This window comes from Microtus pennsylvanicus, chromosome 7 (genome assembly GCF_037038515.1).
Source record: "Microtus pennsylvanicus isolate mMicPen1 chromosome 7, mMicPen1.hap1, whole genome shotgun sequence".
In the NCBI taxonomy this organism is placed as follows: Eukaryota; Metazoa; Chordata; class Mammalia; order Rodentia; family Cricetidae; genus Microtus; species Microtus pennsylvanicus.
This window is the reverse complement of record NC_134585.1, coordinates 84,215,740-84,242,979: the sequence shown is the minus strand read 5'-3', so window position 1 is coordinate 84,242,979 and position 27,240 is coordinate 84,215,740. Positions and strand designations below refer to the sequence as shown.

General features: G+C 47.4%; 1 protein-coding gene across 2 annotated transcripts in view; it reads right to left on the bottom strand.

Moving 5' to 3' along the window:
• Positions 1-12,338: 12,338 nt before the first annotated feature.
• The window catches only part of Nfkb1 (nuclear factor kappa B subunit 1), a 113,564-nt gene continuing 98,662 nt past the window's right edge, over positions 12,339-27,240 (bottom strand). Inside the window, exons 17-25 of one of the 2 annotated variants that reach the window (XM_075981276.1) lie at positions 27,120-27,234; positions 21,667-21,868; positions 21,038-21,207; positions 20,654-20,756; positions 18,635-18,759; positions 17,644-17,710; positions 17,153-17,325; positions 16,252-16,429; positions 12,339-13,149 (exon numbers count right to left, since the gene is read on the bottom strand). In XM_075981276.1, coding sequence (XP_075837391.1) covers positions 12,989-13,149; positions 16,252-16,429; positions 17,153-17,325; positions 17,644-17,710; positions 18,635-18,759; positions 20,654-20,756; positions 21,038-21,207; positions 21,667-21,868; positions 27,120-27,234 — 1,294 coding nt within the window. In that variant the 3' untranslated portion in view covers positions 12,339-12,988. The remainder of the gene's footprint in view (positions 13,150-16,251; positions 16,430-17,152; positions 17,326-17,643; positions 17,711-18,634; positions 18,760-20,653; positions 20,757-21,037; positions 21,208-21,666; positions 21,869-27,119; positions 27,235-27,240) is intronic. The other variant, XM_075981277.1, reaches the window with a different exon arrangement.

Genomic DNA, 27,240 nt, shown 5'->3' with positions numbered 1-27,240 from the left:
ATCAATATTCTAATAACTTTCTTACCCAAAAGGATAATCTGCCTCAGTGTCTCTTTTGAGTCCCATACTCAAAATCTTTCAGGAAGGCCATCTTAATCAGCTATTTAGGAAAACTGCTTTTGGAAAACTCACGATAGAAATGAAAACAATTCAAATGGGTCTCTAAAGTCTTTCTTTGTCATTAATGCATAAGGAAGAACACGAGCTCATCTGGCCAGCTAGGCCAGGCTCTGCTGTAAAAACAGAGGGTTGACTAATCTGCCAAGACGTCTTTGAGACCTTGCACAGGAGCCAAGCAATAATTGGCTTTGCAGGAATAATGCCATTGGGTTGTTGTCTCATGTTTGAGAAATATCTGTCCTTGTGTTTTTAGACAAGGGCTACCAGGTCCTGCCGTAAAGGGTGCGATAATAATGTAGTTGGATTCTTTAGCCCATTAGCAAGGTTTAGCATGCTCCCTTGTGCCGTCTCCTGCTGTGCAGTGGGCAAGATTCCGAGTGATCCTGCACACGTTACCCAGAGCTCTCAGGAACAGGGACATTTCTGTTTGAAAACTGGCATGTGTTCTTGCCTCTGACATATTGGGAAGCATCCTCATATTATTCTGTTATCATTGCTTATAGTGGCCTTGGCAAAACTGATTGGGTGCTGAGGGACACTGCATACATTTCTAGGGGTTGGAGCAGTTACTATTGACTGGCCAGCCAAGAGCCAGACAGTCTGCTCTGTGGAGGAGGCTGTGTCTAGTTCCGGGGAGTGAATCATACTTTGTTATAGCAAAGCTATTCCATGTTGTCAGTGGATGGTGTTTGGTTAAACATGTGACATAGGTTGTATGATAGGAGTTTCCCTGTCTAGTAAGAGAGATACTGGAGGGGCTGGAGAGATGGCCCCATTGATTGAGAGCACTTGCTGCTCTTCCAGAAGACTTGGGTTTTGCTTCCCAGCACCCATGAGATGGCTCAAAGTCATCTGTCATGGTAACTGCCAAGGATCAGACACCCTCTTCTGACCTCGGACACCAGCATGCAGGTGGTTCAGTCATACTGGCAGGTGAAACACTCATACATATAAAATATCTTTTTACAGAGAGGTACTGGAAGTGGATCTTGCTCCTGGGTGTAACTGAGAAGCATCTGTTTGAGAATTTGACACCTAAGAACTGTTGATGAAACAGTATTGACAGGGACAGCAATGGTGTAGAGCTGCTAAATTAGCCCTCCATCCCTGAACTCGGGTCTTAGAGTACTAAAAATTCTCATTTGTTTAATCTACTTGCAGTCAAGCCTTCTGATTTGACAACCACAATTGTATCCTAATTGATACAATTAAAGGAATGAGCTTTGACATTAGGCATACTTGGTACTTAAGTTTGAATACTGGTCCAATACTAGCAGGGTTTGTGTCTTTTTGTGCCTTAATTTCTATATTTTTTATTTGGGTGTGTGGTATATGTATATGTTTGTTACCACGCAGGTGTGTGGAGGCCAAAGGTTAATGTTGGATGTCTTCCTTGACTTCTCTCTACTTTAAGTATGTATGTATGTATTTATTTATTTATTTATTTATTTTTGGTTTTTCGAGACAGGGTTTCTCTGTGGTTTTGGAGCCTGTCCTGGAACTAGCTCTTGTAGACCAGGCTGGTCTCGAACTCACAGAGATCCGCCTGCCTCTGCCTCCTGAGTGCTGGGATTAAAGGCGTGCGCCACCACCGCCCGGCTACTTTATTTTTTTAAAAAATGTTTTTTTTATTATTTATTATCTATACAGTATTCTGCCTGCATGTACACCTGCAGGCCAGAAGAGGGCATCGTATCTCATTACAGATGATTGTGAGCCACCATGTGCTTGTTGGGAATTGAACTCAGGACCTTTGGAAGAACAGTCAGTGATCTTAACCTCTGAGCCATCTCTCCAGCCCTCTACCTAATTTTTTTTTAAGACAGGGTCTGTCTCTGACCTGCAGCTCACTGATTCAGCAAAGCTGGCTGGCCAATGAGCTCTCAGATCTGCCTGCCTCCGCTCTTCCTGCTCTGAGGTTAAAGGTGTGTACCGCCACCCTTTGCTTTTATGGGATGGTGGAGGGCCAAATGCAGATAGATGCTCATGCTTCAGTAGCTGGCGCTTTACCAGCTGAGCCATCTTCCCAGCCCTTCTCTGCCTTTGCTTTATATATAGAATATATATGTATGACTTAACCCACCTCATACGTCAGTTGTGAGAACTAAATGAGATGATGGGTAGATAACGATAGCACAGGATGCAGCAAATGTGAGCTATTATGCTTATTGCCTCTATACGGAGGCAGCAGGGCAGGCCTAGGGAGGCACGTATATTTGCATCTGGGCCGGGGTCTGTAGCTGGGAACAGTGCCCCCTGGAGACCCAGGGAGAAGGAGTGGAGAGGAGCAGCAAGCACCCCATTATCCTACCCTGACTGGCTGTCCAAAGATGCACCTATAGGAAGTTTGGATAAAGTCACAGAGCCCATTTGGCTGGCAGACGGGGGTCCAAAAGTGCTCTAGAAATTTGAATGACCTATTAACATTTAATAAGGGAGAGTTCATGCCAAATAATGGTTTTATCTGTCTCTATAAGAAAAAAAAAACAAACGCAAAGCCTGTAATCGCTGAATTCGCTCATAGTCAGGCAATCTCATAATCAATCAGAATCACCTCCACAAAATTCCCTAGGCTTTGAGGTCCCACACATAGGCTTTGGAGAGTGTAGGGTGGGCACGTGGGCTTCCGCTCAACCCTGGGATGCTGGCTCACCCATTCCCGGTGCCTGGATGCAACTTTGTTTAATTCCACCACATGTTAATCTTGAATCAGTCACAGAACATCCAAACTTTAATTTCCTTCTCTTGTAGACATGGTCAATAATAACAAGTATTTCATAGAATCACCGTGAATTAAATGGGATCAGTCTCTCCAGTGCCAGCAGGGATAATAAGCTCACGGTAAATTCTGCCTTGTGGTTACTGTTCCACAAAAGATCGTGGGAGCCATCAGGCCTAGGGAGTCTCTTGACCAAAGTGAAAGAAATATTTAAAGCTTTAACACTATAGGTTGGGGGTGTGGATGGTCCCAGGCTCTATGACCTAATTTGAAGAAGCAGAAAGATGACTATATTTCAAATCCACCCTCCTCCTTTTTCGGTATGGCTTGGTCCATTTTTATCAAAACAAAAACAAAAGAGCTGCGAGAGGCGGGGCCCCTGCTGGGTGACTGTGCAGGGCTCTGCAGCTGCCACAGAGGCTACTTATCTCCTTTGCTGGGAGGCGGCTGGCCAATGTCTGGCCAAGCCTGGCTTTTCAGCAAGCTCGTGTGTGTGTGTGTGTGTGTGTGTGTGTGTGTGTGTGTGTGTGTGTGTGTGTGTGTGTGTGTTCCTGCCCCTGTTACTCTAAGGTAGGAGGGGAGGGTGAGGAAGAACCTGTGGGAGCTGACTGCCACTGCCCTGGAGTGCATCTGTGTGTGTGTGTCTGTGTGTGTGTGTGTTCCTGCCCCTGTTACTCTAAGGTAGGAGGGAAGGGTGAGGAAGAACCTGTGGCAGCTGACTGCCACTACCCTGGAGTGCATCTGTGGGCAACTGTTAGGGAGGAGGAGGAGTGAAAGAAGGGGCGGGGAGAAGGCAGTTGATAGGAAGGGGAAGAGTGAAAGAGAAAGGGAGGGAAAAGGAGAGAGAGAGAATGAGAGACAGGAAGAGGGAAGGAGAGAAAGGCAGAAAGAATGTGATAAGAGAAAGGAAGAATGAGAAGGGGAAAGAAGGAAGGGATGGGGGAGAAGGTGGGGGTTGGGGAGGAAGAAGTCAGGGGGCTACACCTCTTTTAGCTGAGCTCTGGCTTCTTTCCAGGCTCCTGGCAGAGACCAACAACAGCAGGGCTGGGTCACCAGGTTCCACTCCAGGAGCCGCTTCCTGCTCTGCTTTTCATTCAACTTCATTTCTATCCATCCTGCTTCCCTGGCAAAAAGTAGCTGCGGAGTGATTATTGAGAGAGAGAGAGAGAGAGAGAGAGAGAGAGAGAGAGAGAGAGAGAGAGAGAGAGAGAGATTGTGTGTGTGTGTGTTTGTGTTTGTGCTTGTGTGTGTTTGTGTGTGTTGTAGTGTGTTTGGAGATCTGAGGAGAGCTTTGTGGAATCAGTCTCACCTTCCACCTTCCCGTGGCTTCTGGCGATCCATCCCAGGCTGCCAGACGTGTGCAGCGCTCACCTTTTACCAGCTGTGCCACCACTCCAGCCCTGAGTGACTTCTCATTGAAATTTAATTACTGGGACTCTATGGAAACTTGACACTAAGCCTCTGGAATAGACGAGGGAGGAGTTAGAGGAGCTACAAAAGAAAGAAGAAAGGCTGTGGCCATCAGCCGCTGCATGGCAGGCAGCGTGCGACCTGGACTGTGGAAAGGGATGGGCATCCCACTTGCAATCTCTGCAGCCTTCAGGAGACTCTGTGCCCTTCAGAGCCAGGAAGGCGGCTGGCTCGCACGCTGCGCGCATTATGCTGCTCCCCAATCACGACAGGCTTTGGCTGGATGGCGTGGGAAGGCAGAGCCAAATGATGACTCTGACCTTCAAGGGGTCAACTGGGAGGGCTTGTAGAGATGCTTCTGCCTGCATAGGTCTGAGGGGTTCACACAAATACTTTGTGAGCCCACATTGTTCTCACTCCTGAGGAGACGGTGGTGCTACTGTGCCCCAGGCAGTGATGGATGGCAAGGTGCAGGGGCTGTAGAAAGGGCCATTAACTAGCTTCGGTGTCAAGACCTGAGTGGGAGGCAGTACTTCACAGATGTGTCCTGTCTCACAGATGTGTCCTTTTGGCCTCTCTGTGTCTGCCTGTGCTTCTGTTGGGAGGCAGAATTCTGTATTAGTGTGGGTGGAGCATGGGCGGAATATGGATGGGTTTTGGAGGGCTAGTTACTTGTTGAGGGAAGGGGATGTACCCCAGGAAGCAAGCAAGGCTAGACTGTGTTGAGAAGCAAGCATCTGGGGGCTCCCAAGACAGGGAAAGTGGCCGGAAGGAGAATGGGTAAAGGAAAAAAGACCGGCAAGAACATTTTTGTTGTTTGTTTGTTTGTTTGTTTGTTTGTTTCTTTCTTTCTTTCTTTCTTTCTTTCTTTCTTTCTTTCTTTCTTTCTTCCTTCCTTCCTTCTCTCCCTCCCTTTCTCCCTCCCTTTCTCCCTCCCTTTCTCCCTCCCTTTCTCCCTCCCTCCCTACCTTCCTCCCTCCCTCCCTCCCTCCCTCCCTCCCTCCCTCCCTCCCTCCCTCCCTCCCTCCCTCCCTCCCTCCCTCCCTCCCTCCTCTTCTTTCTTTCTTTCTTTCTTTCTTTCTTTCTTTCTTTCTTTCTTTCTTTCTTTCTTTCTTTCTTTCTTTCTTTCTTGAGACAGGGTTTCTCTGTGTAGCCCTGGCTGTCCTGGAACTCACCTTGTAGACCAGGCTGGCCTCAGGCTCACAGAGATTCACCTGCCTCTGCCTCCCGAGTGCTGGGGTTAAAGGTGCACCACCCTCACTTGGCCCAGCAAAGCACTCTTGAGGCCCTTCCTGTCCTGTCCTGTCCTGTCCTGTCCTGTCCTGTCCTGTCCTGTCCTGGGAGTTCTCTCTGATTTTAGTGTTCTTAGCTGAGTTAATTTGGTGGATTGCTGTCTTCCAGCTGTTTGGCTAGCTGTAAGTAGTCCTTCAGTGCTCCTGACTGGCAGGCTGCTCCTTCTGGTACAACAATGTGGTTGATTTGTCCTTCAAGGTGGCCATGCACTCTGTGACTGGCTAAAGAGTGAAGCTGAGAACCAAACAGCGTAGGCTGAAGACTGAGTGTTGGTCCAGCTCTTCTCTCTCTTCAAAGACGGGCACGTATGTCCTGTGGGCCATGGCGTGAAGAGTAACCCCTCCATTTACCTCAGAGTGTTGCAGAAATAAATATTTGGAATTTTTTTTTTGAGTGGAAGCACTCACACATAAAGATATTTCTTAGTTTTTTTTTTAAAGAAAGTTGTTTCCAAATCACAAAAAGAAATTTATTTCAAATGCATAAAGAATATGCACATTTGGTCAGGAGATAAACAGGTGTCCGCAGGACAAAATCCCGCATGCTATGGAAGTGTCCCCTTCAAATCTTTGAGCTATACTGTCCCTTAGGTCTTACCCTGTTGCTTTGGGGAAAGAGAAGGTGAACTTCAAAATCATCATCATCGTTGTCGTTTGCTTTGGAGACAGGGTCTCACAATACAGTCTAGGTTGGCCTCAAACAGATAGTAATCCTCCTGTCTCAGTCTCCTGAACATTGGGAATACAGACATGCACCACAAGCCTGGCTATACAAAACAGCTTCGAAATGCAAAAAATGTCTCTTTCCCTGTAGTACAGACCTAACCACCTTGGGACTTAGTATCCAACATCAAGGTCCAGGCTTTCCCAGTGGGAGGTGTTTCTTGCTATTTCGGGCTTTGTGTTTCCAGCCCCAACTCTGCTTCCGGGTACTGATGGAACCTGGAGAAGGGACTCCTGCTTTGTCTGCTAGGCTTCTGGCCTGGAGAGAATAAATAGACTCTCCGAGAAGCAGTCACTGCTTCTCTCCCGTGGCCGTCAAGGTCGTGCCAACTGTCTGCAGAAAGCGCGTGATTGACTGACTAACTTGCCCCTCTCCTTTGGCTGGGATCCCAATGGGCCATAGCTTCCTGAAGAAATCTGTCTATAAGGTCTGCCAGTCTGCCAGCCTGAGATCTTTCACACAGCTTTGGAGGAACAGCTCTAAACTCGGCTACACCCCAGCGTCTGAATAGGTAACCTTCAAGATATCTCCCAGTCCTAAGTTCTGTGATAGTGAAAGAAATAAACATTTATATATGGTTTCACCCTGTTTTGACTCCTGTGTCTCTTCACATCCATTACCAGGGGAAGTATAAGTCAGAAAGAAAAATTTCCTGGAAAGCACAAAATAGGAAGAAGAAAGGCACAGCGACCTCTAGCCCATGAATAATTCATGTGTTCGCATCTTAGCTTGTTGGGGATGGTTTTAAGCAAGCAATATGTCTTTTTAGTGATACTCTCGGCTCACGTTGCACATGGGTCGATCCATCATGGCTCCATCTTTGCACAGAGCTGCACCCATTTTTATTAAAAACAAGCTAGTTTTTCATCAACGACTTCAGACATCCACAAAGATAGCCTTTGGAGTTGGTCCGACCACGATTTGAATCTGGGATGGGCCCAAATTGGGCTTTGTTTCTGTGTTGGAAACGGGGGGGGGGGTGAATACCCACTCATCGCTGTCTGGAGAATTATTAGTGATCCTTGATTGAAAGGGGCTGGTGTGGCTCCTCCCCCTTCACTTTTCTCTGCTAAGACTTGGCAGGCTTTGGGTCTGACTCTGTCTGTGTTGCAGAGAGCTACCGCAGGGGATCCCGGTGGGTATATGAACAGCAGCAGGGCTCCTTCTGCTGAAGACGAAAGGCTGCGGAGTCTGGGAAGATCTGGGTTATGCCTGCAGAGTTCAGAAACCTCAAAAGATGACTGAAGTTCTGAGGAAGCTATTTTCGAGTGGCGGCCTGCTGGGAGACAGCTCTCAGGGCAAGCTTATTTCTGGCCCATTGTAGCTTCCCACCCAGCCACCTGCACTGCCTCTGCTGTTTGTCCCCATCTGCTGGTACAAAGGTGGATGCTCCTTCCTTAGAGAGGCAGGCAGTGTTGCTACCTTCCTGTGGACTAGCATAGAGACCAGTCTAAAAAGGGGAAGTTTCTGTAGTCCTCATTGTCCGCTATGTTCAGCGAGTCAATGAGGACTACTGAGAACTCAAGAACAATGGCAATGGGCTTCTGATCCTACTGCACGCACTGGCTTTGTGGGAGCCTAGGCAGTTTGGATGCTCAACTTACTAGACCTGGATGGAGGTGGGGGTTCCTTGGACTTCCCACAGGACAGGGAACCCTGATTGCTTTTCGGGCTGAGGGGGGGGGACTTAATTGGGGGAGGGGGAGGGAAATGGGAGGCGGTGGCGGGGAAGAGACAGAAATCTTTAATAAATAAATAAATTAAAAAAATAAATAAAAAGGGGAAGTTTCTGGAACAAAGGAGAGCCTAGATTGCTTATTAAAGAGTAGACATGCTATTTTCTATATTGGCCCGTGGGTAGTCTGGTTAGCGTCCCTCACGTCAGTATCTTATTTACTTTTGCTTTTTGAGACAGGGTTTCTCTGTGTAGCCCTGGCTGCATGGGATTCGCTTTGCTTACCAGGTTGGCCTCCAACTCAGAGATCTGCCTTCCTCTGCTACTGAGTGTTGGGATTAAGGCGCGTACAACTATTGCCTGTTTTAAGTCAATATGTTTTTACGCGGAACTTCTGGCAGGGGAACTGTCTCACGTCTCATCAGAAACCTGGGCTTAAAACCCTCACTAACATTTCATTTGCTTTCAAATCTGTCATTTGAGCAGAACAGCAAAACAGCCTGTCTCTATTATGGGCCGCATCTGCTGAGGCAGCCCAAAGGCCAGGTGAGGTCACAAGCAGCTGGCAGGTTGGCTTGGCTGGCATTGGCTAGGATCTTGGTTAAGGCTGTTTTGTTGGCTGACCACCGGAGCTGGGCTTCTCTACGTGGCTGCTGGACTCCCTCTGAATGTGGTAACTGAGTTCCAGGAGAATGCCCAGGAGGGCTGGCAGAAGTTAGGATCTAAGTTTGGAAGTTACTTTGCATCTTTTCTGCCCTGCCGCAGGTGGCCTAGACTCAGCAAGAGATTCATCTCTCTCTCTCTCTCTCTCTCTCTCTCTCTCTCTCTCTCTCTCTCTCTCTCTCTCTCTCTCAGTAGGGTGGGTGTTAACATCATGTTGCAAGGCACAGCCACTAACAGCCATAGAGAGGACCGGGCTGAAGTTGTTCCAAGAAGTATTAAGGAACACCAGAAAATCACCTTTTCATTTTATAGTTTTCAAAACTCAGAATAACAAGGGTGTGTCAGGGCAGAGAAATGGTAATATAATAGAATATAGAACTTTTTTCTTTTTTAGCTTTCCCTTAATATTTAAAGAATTTTCTTTTTAACAAGGTTCCATTTATTCGTGATACACTTCTAAGATGGAGAACCCAGTCTGTTTTTACACTCCAGGATGACGTCTTCCTTAAAGGGCCTTTTGACTTCAAGATTATTTATCCATGATTGGTACTATGTCTAATATTCTTATGGTTTAAACTTTCATACATCTGGAAATTTTGATAGAGAAGGACTCAGACTAATTGGTGATTAAGCCGCTTGGGATATCGGTTTATTAAATAGTCATCTTTTAGCCTAAATATCAAGGAGGGCCCAAAGGAGGACACATGCGTTTCCCTGGGAAGAGGAAACAGAAGAGATCTCCTGGGTAAACTGGGGGCAGGCGGGGATGGGAACATGAAGGATCAGGTTGAGGGATAGATGGCAGGGGAGAATAATGAAAGATATGACTTGAGGGGGAGGCAGTTCTGTAAGGAAGACCCCAGCTAAGACTTGTAGCAGTAGTGGCTAGGTAACCTGAATTGGCCATCTCCTGTTGTCAGATTGGTGACAACCCCATTGTCATGAGAGAGCCTTCATCCAGTAAATGGTGGAAACAGATGCAGAGATCCACAGTCAAGCACTGGAATTATGTTGAGGAGAAGGAGGAAGGATTGAGTGGGGGTGGGGGGGAGTCAGAGTCATCACAAGTGGACCCATAGAAACATCTGGTTTGCTCATGGAGCTCACAGACTATGGGCCAATGGCTAGGGAGCCCACATGATACCAGCCTAGTCCCTCTGCATATGTGTGATGGTCATGTGACTTGATCTACTTGAGGGACTCCTGGCAGTGGGAATGGGGCCTGTCCCTAATGCTTTGGTTGGCTTTCAGGAACCTAGTTCTCATACTGGGTTGCATTGCCCAGCCTTACTATGAGGGGAGGCGCTTAGTCCTACCTCAACTTGACATGCCATGCTGTGTTGGCACCCATGGGAGACCTGCCCCTTTCTGAACAGAGGTGGAGGAGGTGTGGATTAGGAAGGGGTGATGGAGAGGAGGGAAGGGGAGGAAATAGGAGAAGGGGGAGAAAAGCTGTGTTTGAGATGTAAAATATTTAAAAATTTTTAGTTAGGGCTGGAGAGATGGCTCAGAGGTTAAGAGCATTGCCTGTTCTTCCAAAGGTCCTGAGTTCATTTCCCAGCAACCACATGGTGGCTCACAACCATCTGTAATGCCCTCTTCTGGCCTGCAGGCATACACACAGACAGAATATTGTATACATAATAAATAAATATTTTAAAAAATTAAAAAAATTTTTAGTTAATAAAAAATTGAAAACAACAAAAAATCTCTTGATCACTGACATTTTATTTAATCTTACACCTAATCCCTATTGATAGGCTCAGTCATTCTACATCTTCTCGTACAATCATGCTCACCAGCCTAGGAGCCAAATATCTGGTTAAAAACTCAGCAACATTTGAGCTACCACCGACTTGAGCTCTCTAGACCTCAACTTTCTTCTCGGTGAGTTGGGAATATTTTGTCTCCCTGCCCCCCAATTTGGGTTACTTTTAAGACCAGCATCCGTGTAGCTGGTGTTCTCTGGGATACCAACCCTCATGTGGACACTGGCATACAAGGTATCTATTTGGGCAACCTCAAGCTTGAGAGCTGTGAGAAGGTGAACAGAGGGAGACGGACCCAGTACCACCTTAGCCTGCCTCCCGGGGATCTGTATGTCACAGAGCTGGGACAGGCATTCCTGCGCCGATCGTGGAAATGAACAGGTACCTCTTTGTGGTGGAGGCAGTTCCCAAAGGTGCCCACCAGTTCCAGCATCTTGGATGGCTCAGTGGTAGGACACTTGCTTAGCATGGGTAAGACCTTAGATTTTTTTCTTTAATTTATGTGTGTATGGTGTTTTGCCTACATGTCTGTCAGTGTACCGTGTACATATCTGGTGCCAAGCCAAAAGAGGGCATCAGATCCCTTGGGATTCGAGTTACACATGGTTTTGAGCTTCCGTGCTGGTTCTGGGAATTGAATCCACTGGCTAGTCCTCTGGGAGACCATCTAGTGCTCTTAACAGCTGGGCCCAAAGGTATTGGATCTGATTTCTACACCACAAACCAAATGACCTTGGTTGCATACTGGCACCCAACACGGGGCCTGTTTAAAGCTATTCATTAATCTTTCTTTTTTCTAATTTCAACTGCAAGTGAAGAGTCACTAAGCTTCATGCTGGAAGGCCTTTTAGGTATGGTAAAATTTAGTTTTTAATTTTAAAAAAATTTACATATATATAAATATATATATGTACATATATATATATATCTTTACAATCTGTAACATGATTACAATGTAGTGCAATCAGCCACACACCCCATGCCCTCTTTTATTTTCCTACTCCCACTGTAACCCCTTTGCTTTCATTCTTTTATATTTAACTGGTTTTAATTAGGGCTATTTGCATGAGGATAGGTAGAGCACTATTTACTGGAGCATGGGCAGTTTACCAGGGGCTACACCATTGAAGAAATGGTGCCTCACTTCCCTAGCAACCATGGCCAGTTGTGTGTGTGTGTGTGTGTGGACACACAAGTCCCTCCCCATATGGGTTTTTTTCACTATGGTTCATACTTTTATTGAGCTCATGTTGAATTTATAAGGCGACTCAAGGCTTGGCATGTTTATGAGAAGGCCAGGTTTTGTGCAGTCAGCTGTAATTACTGTGTGTTCATGAAGGCAATGGCCATGACGTATCCTGAAGATGGTATGTTTCAATATGTTAACATCACAGAGGCAGAAAGAATACACGGGGAAGGGATAATGTATAGAATGGAAAATGTTGGTGCAATGTATCCAGATGAGGTTTCCTGGGCCAGAATTTGCCAAACTCAACTTCAGTCTTGAACACTTTTCTTTCCATATTTGTCTTTTTGCACATTTCTACCTTTAAAAATGTGTCTAAAGGAGAATGAGAATGTGATACACAGGCTGTGGACTGGTCCAGTTAGCGGAGAACGTGGATGTGTAAACAGGCTGTGGACTGGTCCAGTTAGGGGAGAACGTGGATGTGTAAACAGGCTGTGGACTGGTCCAGTTAGGGAGAACGTGGATGTGTAAACAGGCTGTGGACTGACCCAGTTAGGGGAGAACGTGGATGTGTAAACAGGCTGTGGACTGGTCCAGTTAGGGAGAACGTGGATGTGTAAACAGGCTGTGGACTGGTCCAGTTAGGGGAGAACGTGGATGTGTAAACAGGCTGTGGACTGACGAAGTTACAGGGAAAACGTGGATGTGTAAACAGGCTGTGGATTGACCCAGTTATGGGTACTCCTCTGAAAAAGTATTTGCAGAGATCAGACAAGATGAGGTCAACAATGAGCTTGTCCTTTTATTATAAAAGTAAAATAAAAAATAGCATTTATAAATCCAACATTTTTTCTTTTAAAGTATTTGATTTAGAAAACATATTTACAATAGTAAAATGCAGAAAAGGGGGAAAATACTATTTTCAGCATTGATTGTAGCAGGTTTTAAATATTGTTAAGTTCATGGTTTTTTTTTTTCAAATCACAGATAAACCACGTTAGAAAAAGCAATGTCTTTTTTTTTTATTACTCATCACGTTACTCATTTAAAAATATCTTTCCTTAATCTTAATTTGAATGCACAATTGTACTGTGGATGGCGAGAAAGGACACCAGGTGGAGACACCTTTTAATGACAGCAGGAACCCAGCAGAGGCACAGCAGCAATGACACAAAGCGAGTGAAATCCAGTAGCAGCTGGAAAAGCTCAAGCCACCATACCCCAGCCACAGCCGAGTGCTTGTGACAACTCAGTCATTTCAGAACCAAGAAAGGAAGCCGAATTCAGGAGGCCTTGGACGAAATCAGGAACGGCCCGGCAGGCCGGTCACCCTCCAGCACCTGTGGACTCACTCTGCCTTCCTCCTCTGGATGGATGCAATGGAATTTCAGGCTTTGGTTTACACAGTGTGGGAAACTGCCAGCAGGCTAAATTTTGCCTTCTATAGGTCCTTCCTGCCCGTAATTGTGGGGCATTTTGTTCAGAGATAGCATTGAGCTGTCTCCAGGTAAAGACTCTGTAAAGCTGAGTTTGTGGAAGGACGTCTCCACACCACTGTCACAGATGCTGTCGTTGTCCCGGAGCTCATCTGTGGAGAAAGCACAGACTCCTTAGGCTTTGGCTAGGCCAAGGCGATGCCTTTGTTCTGCCCCGCTGTCCTAGCCATCCTCAACCGTCAGCTTCGCATAGCTAGACTCACCGGAGAAGAGGCTCAACCTAGGGACTGCCCTGGCGGGGACTGTCTTCGCTGTTAACTGAGGTAGGATGGCCTGGCCCACTATAGACAGCATCGCTCCTGAGAGGTAGTCCTGGGCTGTGTGAGACAGTCGCTAAGCATGGGCCTGCGAGGCAGCAGTCCTCAAGGGTTTCTGATTTGGAGTTCCTGCCCTGACTTCCCTCAGTGACGGGTGGTAACCTGTAAGCTGACACAAACCCTTTCCTCCCCTAAGGTACTTTTGGTTAGGCATCATAGAAAAACAAAAACCCCACCTTTCACAGCAGCAGGCCTCCCTTCCCTGACCAGCCATGTCCACCGGCCACCACATGCCACCTGGCCACCCATGCTCATCAGCTTTGCTCACAGTGGCGTGAAGACAGCAAATGGCAGAGAATACTGCTGTGATTGGAGTTGGCTAAGAGTACATCTTTCTCTTGATATCTTGTCTCTGTTGGAATCCTTTCTGATTTCTCTTGAATTAGAATATACATATTTTCCCCTTAGGAATGAGGCATATTTTTCTAGCTGCCCTATTACTTTTTACAGCCAGGAAAACTGCTGAACATATGACAAAATAAATTCATAACAGAAGTAGGAACTAAAAGAATGAGATCTCTCTTTGTGCTGTATGAGCTACTAAATAATACACATTGCCTAGAAAAATTTTTGGTGCATGAAAATGAGGATGTTTTGTAAAAATGTGTCTATACCAAAAACTTAAATTCTATTTGTTGGGAAGCATTCTTGGGGATCTAACCAGAGGAGATTATTCTCTGTACAGAGTGACTAAGAAAACAGAAGCCTAATATACACTAAACAAATGCTTGACTCTCCATGCTTTGGCTCCTGGGATGGCAGGAATTTCCCACCCCCTGGCTTTTCCAAAGACACAGGAGGAAACAGTCTGGCTCACAAAGTGCCATCTTTCTAGCTGCTGAGTACTGACTTTTTAATTATTATAGGAGACATGTGAACGCCTTGTGAGAACATTGTGGTGCAGAGAACAGAAGTGGAGGTCAGCAAAGAAACAGTCCCTATTGAAGTTCAGCAAGAAATGAGGCTGGCTGGACTGGACAGGAGTCAAGGAGAGAAGGAAATCTGCTAGGTTGAACACGAGGAGCTGAGTGCCAGAAAATGTTCATGACAGCTCTTAGAATATTGTCTTTGTCTGGAAGAGGGCTATACTTTTGATGGATGTAGCCAATATGAGTTTGTGGAAGGGTGAAGAGCTGTGTGCAGATAACAGGATTTATTCAGATACCAAGAAAGGTGAAATTTCAGGGGAATTGATGGAACTGAAAAATACGAGTCAAGACAATCCAGAGGGAAAAAGACTGCATGTCCTCTCTTCCGTGTGGATCCTAGCGTCCAATAGTCACATATGTGTGCTTATGTGGGGTACATGTGGGGAGCAGCCAGGAAACTAGAAAGGGGCACTGAGTGGGGGAGGAGGTTTTCAGAGGGGAAGGGTAGGGGGTGCAAGTGAGGACGCGGGGTGGGGCTGGGGGTGAGAAGAAGAGGGAGTGGAGAGGAGGAAAAACCAGAACTAAGCTCACAGGAATGCCATAAGGAAACCAAGTGCACACACACGAACACACACACACCTCACACGTGCACGGACACACACACGCCGCAGAGAAGGGAGCTTAGGATTGGGCCTGGCTATAGAAAACAGTGAGGAGGAGGGAGCAAGGTGGATGTGAGGCCCTGAGTGGGCACTGAAGAGCATGGGCTACCAGCTATGACAGATGCATCAGGGACATGAGCAGGGAGGTGGCCAGTGAGGCTATGTGAGCGGAGCAGGCCTAGGAGTGGTGGGGACAGAAGCAGATGCAAAGGGCTGAGGTGACGGGACGGGCAGCACGTTTAAAACTATTCTTCCGAGAAGCCTGACCCAGCTAAGGAATGCCAGAGGAAGTCACGCATTGTTTTCTCTGAGTTTATGTTTTAAGGACGAGGAAATGACGGCCTGATAACTAGGTAGCTATCCACAGCAGGTGGGGAAGGAACCGATAAAACAGAACAGAGGTAAAAATCAGGCAATGGGGACCTGCTGAAGGTGAAAGGGATGTCCCCCAGGGGGAAGACTGCCCCAGGCAGAGGGCACACAACCTACCGAGCCCAGAGGGAAGACCTCCCACACAATACTGGCGTGGTCAAACACAAGAGACTGCTAATTGTTTCTGTTTTCAATGGGGTTTTGTGGCAAAGGTACAAGCTGAGTAAGAAGAAAAGGGTGTTTGTTGGGTTTAGAGAAAGCATGGCCTGGTTTGAATAAGGCAGAATAACGGGACTGTAAGAAGTACAGTATTCATGGTCTGTACTGAGATCCATTCCTACAATTGTATGCTTTAGGGGAATGACAGGTGGGACTGTTAATATGGGAAAACAAGGCAGGACACGAGTGTGGATGGGAGCTGAAGGGAGGGGGTGGCTGGTGGGGGGACGTGGAGGACCTGAGGGAGGAGGTGGAAGACCCGAGGGAGGAGGTGGAGGACCTGAGGGAGGAGGTGGAGGACCTGAGGGAGGAGGTGGAGGACCTGAGGGAGGAGGTGGAGGACCTGAGGGAGGAGGTGGAGGACCTGAGGGAGGAGGTGGAGGACCTGAGGGAGGAGGTGGAGGACCTGAGGCAGGTGGCATGGAAGGAAGGGTCATACATTATGTCTGCTATTGTCTGGTTGCTGCTCCTTGTCTTGTGAACCCAGGGTTATTAATCTTTCTTAGAACCTCTCCTTAAATTGAACAAATATGTGAGATAGTGCTTCTTTAACCCCCGTAACCAATGTTCACTGAGAATGTAAGTGACCCATGTGCCAATGTGAGTGTCTGTGGGAATTGCCCCTTCATGTGTATGGGAGCATGGTAGGGAGTGGGGAGTGTGTGCCATAGGAAGACATATCCTGTAGAAAAGACTGGGAAAGGGAACTGCAGTGCCGTATCACAGAGCAAAAGGAGATTTCTCAGCCTCTTTACCTAGGTGCTGCCTTGTAGAGGAAGATGAGAGAGGCGGTTCGGGGGCCTGAGCAGTGGTCACGGGGCTGGAGGCTGTGGTTTCCGGGGTGCAGAAGGCTGACTGGATCACTTCAATGGCCTCTGTGTAGCCCATCTGCCGCAGGGCCTCCATCAGCTCTTTGATGGTGCCCCCAGAGACCTGGTAGGAAAAGGGAGAGTGTGTTCCAGCCCCTGTGCAGACTGCAAACATCAATACCTATCCCTTCTTCCCTGTGTCTGCTCCAGAGAGCCGGGAGTCTGGGGAGGGCAGCGGGAGGAGTCCCTGAGGAAACAGTGTTTCCTGTCTTAGATCAAACATCACTCAGGAAATCACAGGAGAGATGGAGAGGGAGAGGATGAGGGTGATGGAGAGGATGAGGGACAGGGAAAGAAAGCAGAGGGGAGGGAGAGAGAGAAGCTTGTGAGCTCACTGAGCAGGGAGACTGCTGGCAGCGACATCTGTGCCCAGAGATGATCAGAATGAGAAAAGACAGCATCTAACAAGGACGGCCTCACACACTACCATCTCCCCATGCTTCCTACTTTTTGGCTTGGAACTGTTCCAGCAGGAGTCACCTCATAGAACAGGGAACCCATGACCCTGGGTTCCTCTTGGAAACGGGTTGTGCAAACTGATCATGGCTTAGAGCAACCCACCGGTGTGGTGAGCAGGGAGACTCTGCGGGTCTGCAAACAGGAATGTCTAGAGGCAGGCAATGGGTCTTCTCAGGAAGACAGGCTTCCATCCTGCCTGGGTCCCTTAGCCTCTCAGTGCTCTAGGCAATGGCTAGTTTTCATCTACAAAATTATGACATATCGGAGGGGATTGTGCCCTGGCCAGTGGTGTTAACAGTCAACTACAAACAGCAAGGTGGCGCCTTACCTCATAGTTGTCCATGAAGGTTTTAGAAGGAGCAGGGCTCAGCCGGAAGGCACTGTTAAGTATCCCCAGACCTAACTTCTGTGCCAGAGTGGCCCAGTTTTTGTCTGGATCAGGGAGCTCCAGCAGCTTGTGGAGCTGTAGTCTGGTGTCTTTGGGCAGCTGTTTCATGTCTCCTGAGGAAGAAACACGGCTGCTTTAACTGTCCAGGGACAATCAATCTGAGAAGATCCATCATTATCATTTTGCTTCCCCAACTTCTGATGGAAGCAGTGAAGCTTCTAGAAAGTCCAGAGTCCCAGCTAAGCAGCAGTGGCCTATGCTTTTATCAATCAGATCAGGACCAAGCTTCCCCCTTTTCACAACCCCAGTGCTCTTTGTTTCTGAACTAAGAACTGGGCCTCTGGCAGCACAGCCTGAAGCATGGCTTTCCTCTCCTCCCATAAACCACAGCAGGGGTTTACTCTGAGAGAATCAGCTCTGGCACAGCTCACCTTGTGGGAGAATATCATCTGATGTCAACACACGCTCATATGGCTTCCCATTTAGTATGTCAAACACCTGTTGACAGAAAATCACAAGAGATACTCATGGAAACGAACTTTTATTTTTTGTTTTTTGTTTTCGAGACAGGGTTTCTCTGTAGCTTTGGAGCCTGTCCTGGAACTAGCTCTTGTAGACCAGGGTGGTCTCGAACTCACAGAGATCCACCTGCCTCTGCTTCCTGAGTGCTGGGATTAAAGGCCTTAGCCATCACTGCCCAACTTGGAAATGGACTTTTAAAAGTCCTAACTACAGAGGTTTTCCTGGTGTTTCCTCTAGTTCCCTTGCTGACGGTGCACAGGTTAGGAAGGTCAGGGGGTCTCTGCAGTGGGTCAGTATTATGTGTACCCTGGAGGGACACCCAGCCCAGCAAATGCGCCCCCAGGAAGTGCCCAGATGGTGTAGATAAGGAGCTGCTGCGTCCCTGCAAGCCTGACCGGCTCCGGTACTTACACTGCCCACTCTGCCCTCCGGCCCTTTCCCTTGGCTCACTTACCTAGTGACTGCTTCCCCCTTTAAGTCTAACTCAGCTGAGTTTTAAGAAAGGCTTTTAGCATGTTTATAGAAATCCACAAGCGAATTCCTAGTTTATTGTTATGTTCAGAAACCTGCACCTGAGTTCTGAGCAGACTAGCTTCTGACAAGAGCTGACAAGGTTCCGGTCACATGCACCGAAGGGTGACTCTCCTGTGGATTCTGGGCTCTTTGAACTTCTCACATCTCCACTGTGATCTGAGGAAGCAAGCAGCTTCACTCTCAGGGCTCAGCTGACCTAGATCTTTCAGGGATAGGCATCTCAAGATAAATACGCCTCTTGCTCAGCAGACTTCACACAAAGGCACGCTCTTCAGGGAGAAGAGTGCCAAGAAGGCCATCTGTTTTAACCATTCCCGAGCCACTGGCTCCCCTCAAGCACCATGAGATGGACTGGGCAGGGCTCACCTGCCAGTTGGTAGCCACGTCCAGGGGTGTGATGCCTGGCACCACTCCCTCGTCTTCTCCATCCTTCTCCCAGGACTCGTCCAGGTCGTAGAGAGGCTCAAAGTTCTCCACCAGGGGGTCTGCTCCTGCGCAGTCAGGCAGGACAGTGTTAGGTAAGCTGCAAAGCTCGGCAACTTCTAACAGCACACAGGGGTCACGTGTCTAAGGGCAATTTCCTTATTAAAGGCTAATGTTTATGACTAGGAAAATTTAAAACAACCTCTTTTACTGAAAAGCTATCAAAGGATGCCCTCTATAGCCAAGGACACTATTACAAACAAAAGACTTCAAACACTCCGACCTGCAACTCTGCAGGATGGATCTCACTGAATGATGCATTTTAATCTAAGACGTCTAGCGGCAATTTACAGGGACCAGCATGCACATTCAGGGGTGAGCCTTGAATCTTTGTATTTCCATCCACCAGTGCACACACCTCACTCTCTTCTCTTGCTTGCTCAAAACAGCCTGATGTCTACTGCAGCACGGCCAGTTTTATCCATGGCTGCAACACTTTCAGGCCCCTAACTCTTAAGCAACAGGAAAATAAACACCAGAAGAACCCTGTGCCAGGTAGGATGTATTGTTACAGAAAAAAAAAATGTGCTAACAAATCTTGGGAATCTAGCCTGTTCTTCAGCTTCCAGCAAGGAAACACAAAAAGTAATTCAAATGTTAGTGCGGGCTACCTCTTGGAGTCTTCCTGGCTATTCTGCCAGTGTTCAGCTCGATATTTAACAAACAAAGGCTCAGGACAGCTTTTTGGGATGAAGACATCTGAATTGGGCCAGCACTGTGCTACCTCACTGCCCTCTGCAGCCTGGCATGCTCTATTATGATGGCAGCATAGTATGGCCAGGAGCGCGATGGAGAAACGGTTTGCAGCCCTGAGGGCTCCGTATGTCCTGAAGAGTCATGTGACCTTCCCGATGCTGAGGATGCCCGGCTAGGCTTTTTGTATGATTTTCTTTGTACCACACAAGCTATTGTTTGCTACATTTTCAGGGCAAATTCAAATGAATAACTTTCACATTTCTGAATTATGTTTTTATTTCTGAGGCAGTATTTATCTTTGGTTGGCCCAGAACTATGCAGACCAAACTGGCCTAACCTTGAGGCAGTACCCTTGCCTCAGTCTCCTGGGTGCTGGGATTACAGGTGTGCACCACTGCATCTGGCCAGAGACAACACTGTTTTTCAATATAATCAGTGGCTTCCAAAATGATTCCCGCATTGCAGCTGGGGCCTCTCAGAGAGAACACAGTTCACTTCAACTAAGGAGAAGAGAAAGGCTGTTGCTTCTTTTCTTCTGCTCTCCTACCCTTTCCACACAGTCCATACAGAATCCAGTCTGCTTGAGTCGATGGAGAATGTGCCTTCCACAGTTTTTTTCCGAAACAACTTCTGAAGTAAACTAAATGCCAATCTCATCAGCCACACTGGAGACATGAGATGAGTTGGGATATTGTGCTTTGCGGGACTGGAGAACTGACTAGAACACTACCTGAGAATCCAAGAAAAGTAGGAAGACGCACGGTGCAGAGGATAAGAGTCTGCAGGTCCCGGCTGTGGGGGTGACACACAGCTGTCTAGGACACTGGAGTGGGGCCTGCCTGTCTTTCTAGTCTGTCTGCTTGGTGATAAAACAGGGTTGATAACAACAGTGCTGATCTCCAGCAGCCCCCGTGGATTAAATACAGTAAAGGATAGTGGATGTGGGATGCCAGCACGGTGCCTGAACATAGCGCAAGCAGTGGATGCCAGCGAGCTTTAGTGTTTCATGACATGACCATCAAGGTAAACGCAGAATCACTAGGCCGAACAGAGCCTCTGTGTTAACTGAAGCATGACCAGCCATGTCTCCTTCCCTTACCCACTTCCCAGGAGCTGAACCGCAGCTTCAGGAGGAAGTTTTGCACTCCCAGGCAGAGTCTGCATGGCTGATGCCCAAGCCCATCAGTGACCGGCAGGCCATCTTACCTGCAGCTTTGAGAAGAGCTGCCAGTCTGGTGGACCCTCTTCCGGCTGCTATGTGTAGAGGTGTAGTCCCGTCGTAGGTGGTGCTGTCCACATCGGCATCGCCCTAAATCCGCCCACAAAGAAAGTTAGCAGAGGCTCTTCCCCACTAGTCTCTACCCCCTCTCTGCATGGCCTCTCAGTTGCTGTATTAGGCTGGCCCTTTCACTGAGGAAGCCCCCAGTTGGAGAGCGGGGCTGGAGCTGGGGATGCAGGAAGTGTGTCCTGAACTCATGTGCAGATGCTACGCAGGGATGGATGCACAACAGGCACTGGCGTCATTCTTTGAAACGACTTCCCTAAAATTCCCTTGGGGATGTAATTCAAGAGCACAAGCATGTCCTTTACCTCCAGAAGCAGGCAGCCAGCCAGCGAGATGTTGTCGTATTCCATGGCCAGGTGCAGTGCCGTGCGCCCAGACTTCTGTTCCTGAGCATTGACTTCTGCCCCCGCAGCCACAAGCAGCAGCAGACATGGCAGGCTATTGCTCATCACAGCTATGTGGATGGCATTGAGACCTGAGACCAAGCAAAGACACAGATGTGGGTGGGACTGGCGAAACAGGGCTGTGGGAAGGAGGGAGGCCACTAGCTTGCAGCACTTCTGGTTTCTGCTCGGGACATGCTTCAAAGGCTCTGAAGGGCCACTGTTCTCCCTTTAGAAGCCACAAGCCCCTATTATGATCACGGGAGACACCAAGTTACTAAATAAACATTCTCCATATAACTGACGCTTTATGTAGTATAAGATCACTGTTTGCTAAGGTCTGCTTTTTCAAAAAACACTAAGTGACGCTCCCAAATTACCTTTAAAGGAGTTTGTTGTGGTAAACAGCTGAAATAACCACAAGACAACATAAACTCCTGTTGGCCGAGAGACCATCTGTGGGTCAAAGTCAAGGCACACACATTTATCAAGTGCCAAGCAATTCTGGAGAAGCTGAGAGAAGGTTCTGCGGCCGTGCGACTGCCCCTTACCTTCCCCGTTGGGGTGGTCAATAAGGGGCGCTGCTTTTTTGTTCTTCAGAAGGACACTGAGTATCTTATCGTGCCCTTCTCTGGCAGCCATGTGCAGAACGGAGTTGCCCCAGCGGTCCAGAAGGCTCAGGTCAGCCCCAACCCTCAGCAAGTCCTCCACCACATCTTCCTGCTTGGTGATTACGGCCAAGTGCAGAGGTGTCTAGGGAGAAGGGGGCAGGAGAGTCAGTGGTTGGTTGGGAACATCTGTAGCGCCTGGCTTCAGAGCCACCACTGCAGTATGGAGTCATACTCAGGGCCATTTGTCACGCCCAGAGTAACCCTCAACTCTGTCAGGAGCTTCCTGTCTTGTAATAAGAGCGGTGGGGCTGCGTCCCCAACACCCCGGCTGCCTGCTCGGCTAGCTCAGTAGGTAGAGCATGAGACTCTTAATCTCAGGGTCGTGGGTTCGAGCCCCACGTTGGGCGCCATTTGTAGTAATAAGAGCGGTGGGGCTGCGTCCCCAACACCCCAGCCGCCTGCTCGGCTAGTTTTTGCCCCGAAATAACAACACACAAACTGTATTCATTTAAACACTGCTTGGCCCTTTAGCTTTAGCCCTTACTGGCTAATTCTGATATATCGATCAACCCATCTCTAATAATCTGTGAGCACCGGTCTTACCGGGAAGATTCTAGGTTGGAGCTTCATCGCGTGTGTCTGCCCGGGAGCGGGGCATGGCGTCTCTCTGAGGCGTCTGCTCCCAAGAGGAGAGCTGTGGAGTCTGAGCTCACTTCCTCTTCCTCCCAGCGTTCTGTCCTGTTTACTCCACCTACCTATGTTCTAACCAATAAAATGGGCCAAGGCAGTTCCTTTATTAGCCAATGACCTTCCTCCATCACTGTCTCAAATGGTATATACGCTCAAAGGCCTGATGCACGAACCAGCATGCAACAGTCAGGATTATAGGATAAATTTAAAATGCTTTTGTCACAGTCCAACTGTTGATATTTTAACTCACCTAAATAAATTTTAGTGTTTTTTTTGAGTTTATGATAGGTAATTCTGTACATTAGCAAATCCAACCAAAGTTGTGGTTTTAATAAAGAAATGTAAATAGACTATCAAAAAAAAAACCAAAGACAAAACAAAAAACAATCAACAAAGGTACCATTCTTCTACAGTGGCATGGAAATACATTTGTTAAATTAGAACACACTGCTGCAGGCTGGCTTCAAGAGGTCTACTGTTACAAGCTAGACCCAATGTCATCAAAGGTGCTACTGGATTCTAATTGGCATAGTTAGGACAATACAACAGTCTCCAAAGAAAGCTTAGGCAAAAACCATCCCAGTTATTGTACATGATAGGTCATGAAAAGTCATTCTGACCACAAAGTTGTGCTTCCATGAATGCAAGGGGGATGCTTGGAAACCAGTTTTCAGAAATGAGCAAGACAAACACGAACACTCACAATAGTGTGTCGATAAGAACAGAGGTCACAGACAGAGCGCAGCGCTTCCTTGGCACAAGTCCTCCTTCACAATGACGTCAGCTGTGCAGTGAGAACTTGCCCAACCTCCCAGTCCAGGAAAAGCTCCTGGCTGCAGAAGCAGTGGCAGGTGGGCTACCAATACGCAGGTTGCCATGGTGATAATTTAGGCGTCTGGATCTTAACCCCTAGGATTATATCTTAAACAGCTGTAAAGCGTGGGGCTCTCGTAATCCTTAGGATCTGTCTGTGGCGCTCAGTGCTCATGCCGCCCTAATCGTCCGACTTCTGACACAAAGGGACAGCGGGAGTGAAGCAGACACTGGAGTGCTGTGTACCAGGGGGCAGACACTGGAGTGCTGTGTACCAGGGGGCAGACACTGGAGTGCTGTGTACCAGGGGGCAGACACTGGAGTGCTGTGTACCAGGGGGCAGACGCTGGAGTGCTGTGTACCAGGGGGCAGACACTGGAGTGCTGTGTACCAGGGTGCAGACACTGGAGTGCTGTGTACCAGGGGGCAGACACTGGAGTGCTGTGTACCAGGGGGCACCAGAGCACTCTCTTGGGATCGGTGGCAACAAACCAGCTGGACATGGAACTGTAGCATGGGTAAATGCTGTAAGGCTAAGACTAGGCTGCTTACACACTTACAAGTGTGCTCACAACTATTTATGTATCCATCCCCTCTTCTCAGAGACAGAGTCTTGTCACCAGGCTGCATCTGTGTATCTATGCACAAGGACTCTTCCTGCCTCAGCCTCCTGAATACTAGGAACCACCACACTTGGCTTGGGAAAAAACCTACAGAGTCATCCATATGTACATGCGTGCAAAGTGAGTAAAATCTGTTCAGATATGTGCACTGTACCTGTTGCAATTCCCTAACTGTAATATTGTGTTAAGCAGGACATAGTTGCTGGGGGAAACTAAGTAAAAGATCTTCCAGCTTACTCTTGGAAAATATATAGGTCCTTAGTTTAATCTTTCAATAACTATGAATAATCTGTAAATTATTTTATATTGAAAATAGAAAGGCTAGTGCAAAGTACGAAATATATGCATAAAATACTGTGGATTATATGTGAGTATACATGTATTCTTTAATACATGTCATTCAAGTACACATGGATGTAGCCAGCACTCAGGCAAGGACAATGTAATAGTTACATTTGGGAATAGGGACCTGCCAGATTCTAGGCAAAGTAATTCTGAGTTCTTAAAATATATCATTTTATGGTATTTAAAAAATTGTGCATATATTGAATTTACAATAATTAAGAACATACGACAAAAATAAGTGCATGCAAAATGCCCCATAACAGTTTATGGGAACTTATGTAAATAAACCAACCCATGCCAAATACTGGGAGAATGCAAGAAGAGAAGATAGTTTAAACAACAATTTCAGAAGAGTCCTCGCTATGCCACACTGGCATGATTGTGCCCAGAGAGTGGTGGGGATGGGGTCTGATCGTGAGAGAAATGCACTGTGATTGGTGGAAGATTTGGAGCAAATGTTTAAGATAATTTACCAATAATCCAAATTACTTGGAGAACTGTACAGTTTTCTGTCAAGAATGGTTATTAACTGGGGTGTGGTAGCGCCTGTCTATAATTTCAGCTCTGGAGAGGTGGAGGCAGAAAGATTACCATGAGCCTGGGGCCATTCTGGACTATACAGTGCGTTCAACAAACAACCCAAAATAACCAAAGAAAACAGTTAACAAGCTGAGTGTGGGGCACACATTTGTAACCCCAGAAGCCATGGAAAAGACTCAGGAGGACTGTCAGTTACATGCCAACCTAGGCTACCTATCAGCTTCCAGGCTAGCCCAGAACACAGGAATACCCTCTCTCAAACACAAAACAAGTCCACAAAGCCAACAACATGCAACAGTTACCAGAAGAAGTTACCCGTTAGTCAGTATGCACTCAAGGCTAAGAATCCCGGGGCACGGCAGGGAACACAGAGGTTTTGCTCACTAAGCAGTGCCAAAGTGGGAAAAATGGGGTGTGGGGCTCCAAATCAGAGAGGCTCCGCACACGCAAGCTGGTTCCCACACAGCAGAGCCCAGCTTCTAACCTCACTGTGCCTGCTTATGCAGATCCTATCTGCCAACAAGGGCTTCCTGGAACCCAGCCTCCAGGGAACAGAGGGAGCGGCCCTTGAAAGGAGGGCTGGGGAGCCACAACATCCTCTTCCTAGATTTATTCTTATCCTTGTGACGCATAGCAATGCAATCAGTCAAAAGTTTGGAAAATTAAACTTTCGGGGCCAAATGGCTTTACCCCCAGATGCTGTGGAAGATGGAGGAACACAGTTCTTGATGTACACATCTGAAATCACGCTTTATCCCAGCTATTTCATGGTGCAGTGAAAAGCCTTGCGCTCTCCCGGATAACGGTCACGGTCACAGGAAGCGTGGAGCACTGTGTGTAAAGTGGTTCTGCTCCTCTAAGAGGAAACACTGCTCAGAGAAAGACCCCTGAGAGCTACAGGCCGGCGTTTAGTTAAAACTCTATCACAGATCCTCTCCCAGCCTCCAATTTAGAATCCATAAAGTAATTTTAAAATGATGAATTAAAAATAAGTAAGTTAATGATTTCTTTTTAGAAGAAAATAAATTTTTAGACTTTTTGGTGTGTGTGTGCGTGTGCGCACACAGTTAATTTTGTGCGTGTGTGGGGGGTGCAGGCACAGGTGTGCCACAGGGTGCATGTGGAGGTCAGAGAATAACTGTGGGGATTGGTCCTTGTCTTCCACCTTGCTTTGAGGTCTCTAGTTCCTTGTTGCACAGACTCTTCCTTTCTGCCATTAACAGGGGAGTGCTACTGAACCTGGCTCTGTGAGATTCAGGGGAGCTGAACGCTGGTCCTCACACCCGCATACACTAAGACAGCTCCCCAATTCTTTTACAGTAATGAATGGGGTTTTTGTTTGTTTTGTTTTTTTTCTTTAAAATGAAATCAGATGCCAGGAACTGTGGTCCATGCCTGCTCATCCTAGCTGAGGGAGGATACTGATAGTTCAGTGCTATCCTGGACTACAAGCTGTGGCAGGGCAGAGGTGGGGGAGAGGGAGGGAGACAGGAAGAGACAGACAGAGAAAAACAGAAAGAGGAAGGAGGGACAGAGAGAGACACACACAGAGAGAGAGAGAGAGAGAGAGAGAGAGAGAGAGAGAGAGAGAGAGAAGGGGGATATGAAGAAATGAAAATAATTTCTTTTAAAAACAGAGTGCCGTGGTTGTGGTTTGGCAGCAGGGTAAGCAGGGTACGCTCTCAGCTCTGGGGGTGATTGCCCAGCCATGGGTGTTCAGAAAGACATTCTGGTCAAGCGAGTGCAAAGAAAACCGTCAAAGCTAACGAGAAGGCAAGAGCAGCAGATCCAGAGATATGAGACCTGCTGGGTAGAAAAGGGCATGGGCTGGAGACAATGAAGAGAGTGAGGAGCAGGGGGTGAGGGGGGTCCTTGGCTCTGGCCTGGGCTCCTAGCATCCCATACCTACACTTTGGTTCTCCCTGTGGGGTTTCTAAATTTTGCTTAACCCTAAACTTTCTTCCTGGCCTCAGCTGCTAATGCTGTCTCCAGCAGTCCTCCTAAGTCTCCTCAAACCCAAGCTGGACAGAATGCTGGTTCTCAAAGAACTCCTTACTGAGGGCCATCTTTCTCCATTGCTTTGTGCTCTGGTTTCAAAACCTTTACTTGATACACACTTGATATAATTGTTCAAGCACCTCTCAGCAGGCTCTGAATTCTTATAAAGTACTGGTTTTTCAACTTGATTTTCTTCATAGTTATGACCTTTTTGCTAGGCTCTCCCTCCAAACAGTATCAGCTCTGAGTTTTAGAGCTTAGAATTTGTCTTGTCTAGAGGGGTGCTGAATTTCAGCGTGGGGTTGTGGCTCTCAAACCCATGATCCAAAACTTCGCATGTATAAATTACATTCCCAACTAAAGACACTTTCAATTTCTGCCTACCTGATACAGATCATTTCTCATGTTGATGATGTCATTGGAGATCAAACCGGATGTGACTTCCAGTAGATCCTTCACAAGCTGAGCATGAAGGTGGATGATGGCTAAGTGTAAGACACTGGAA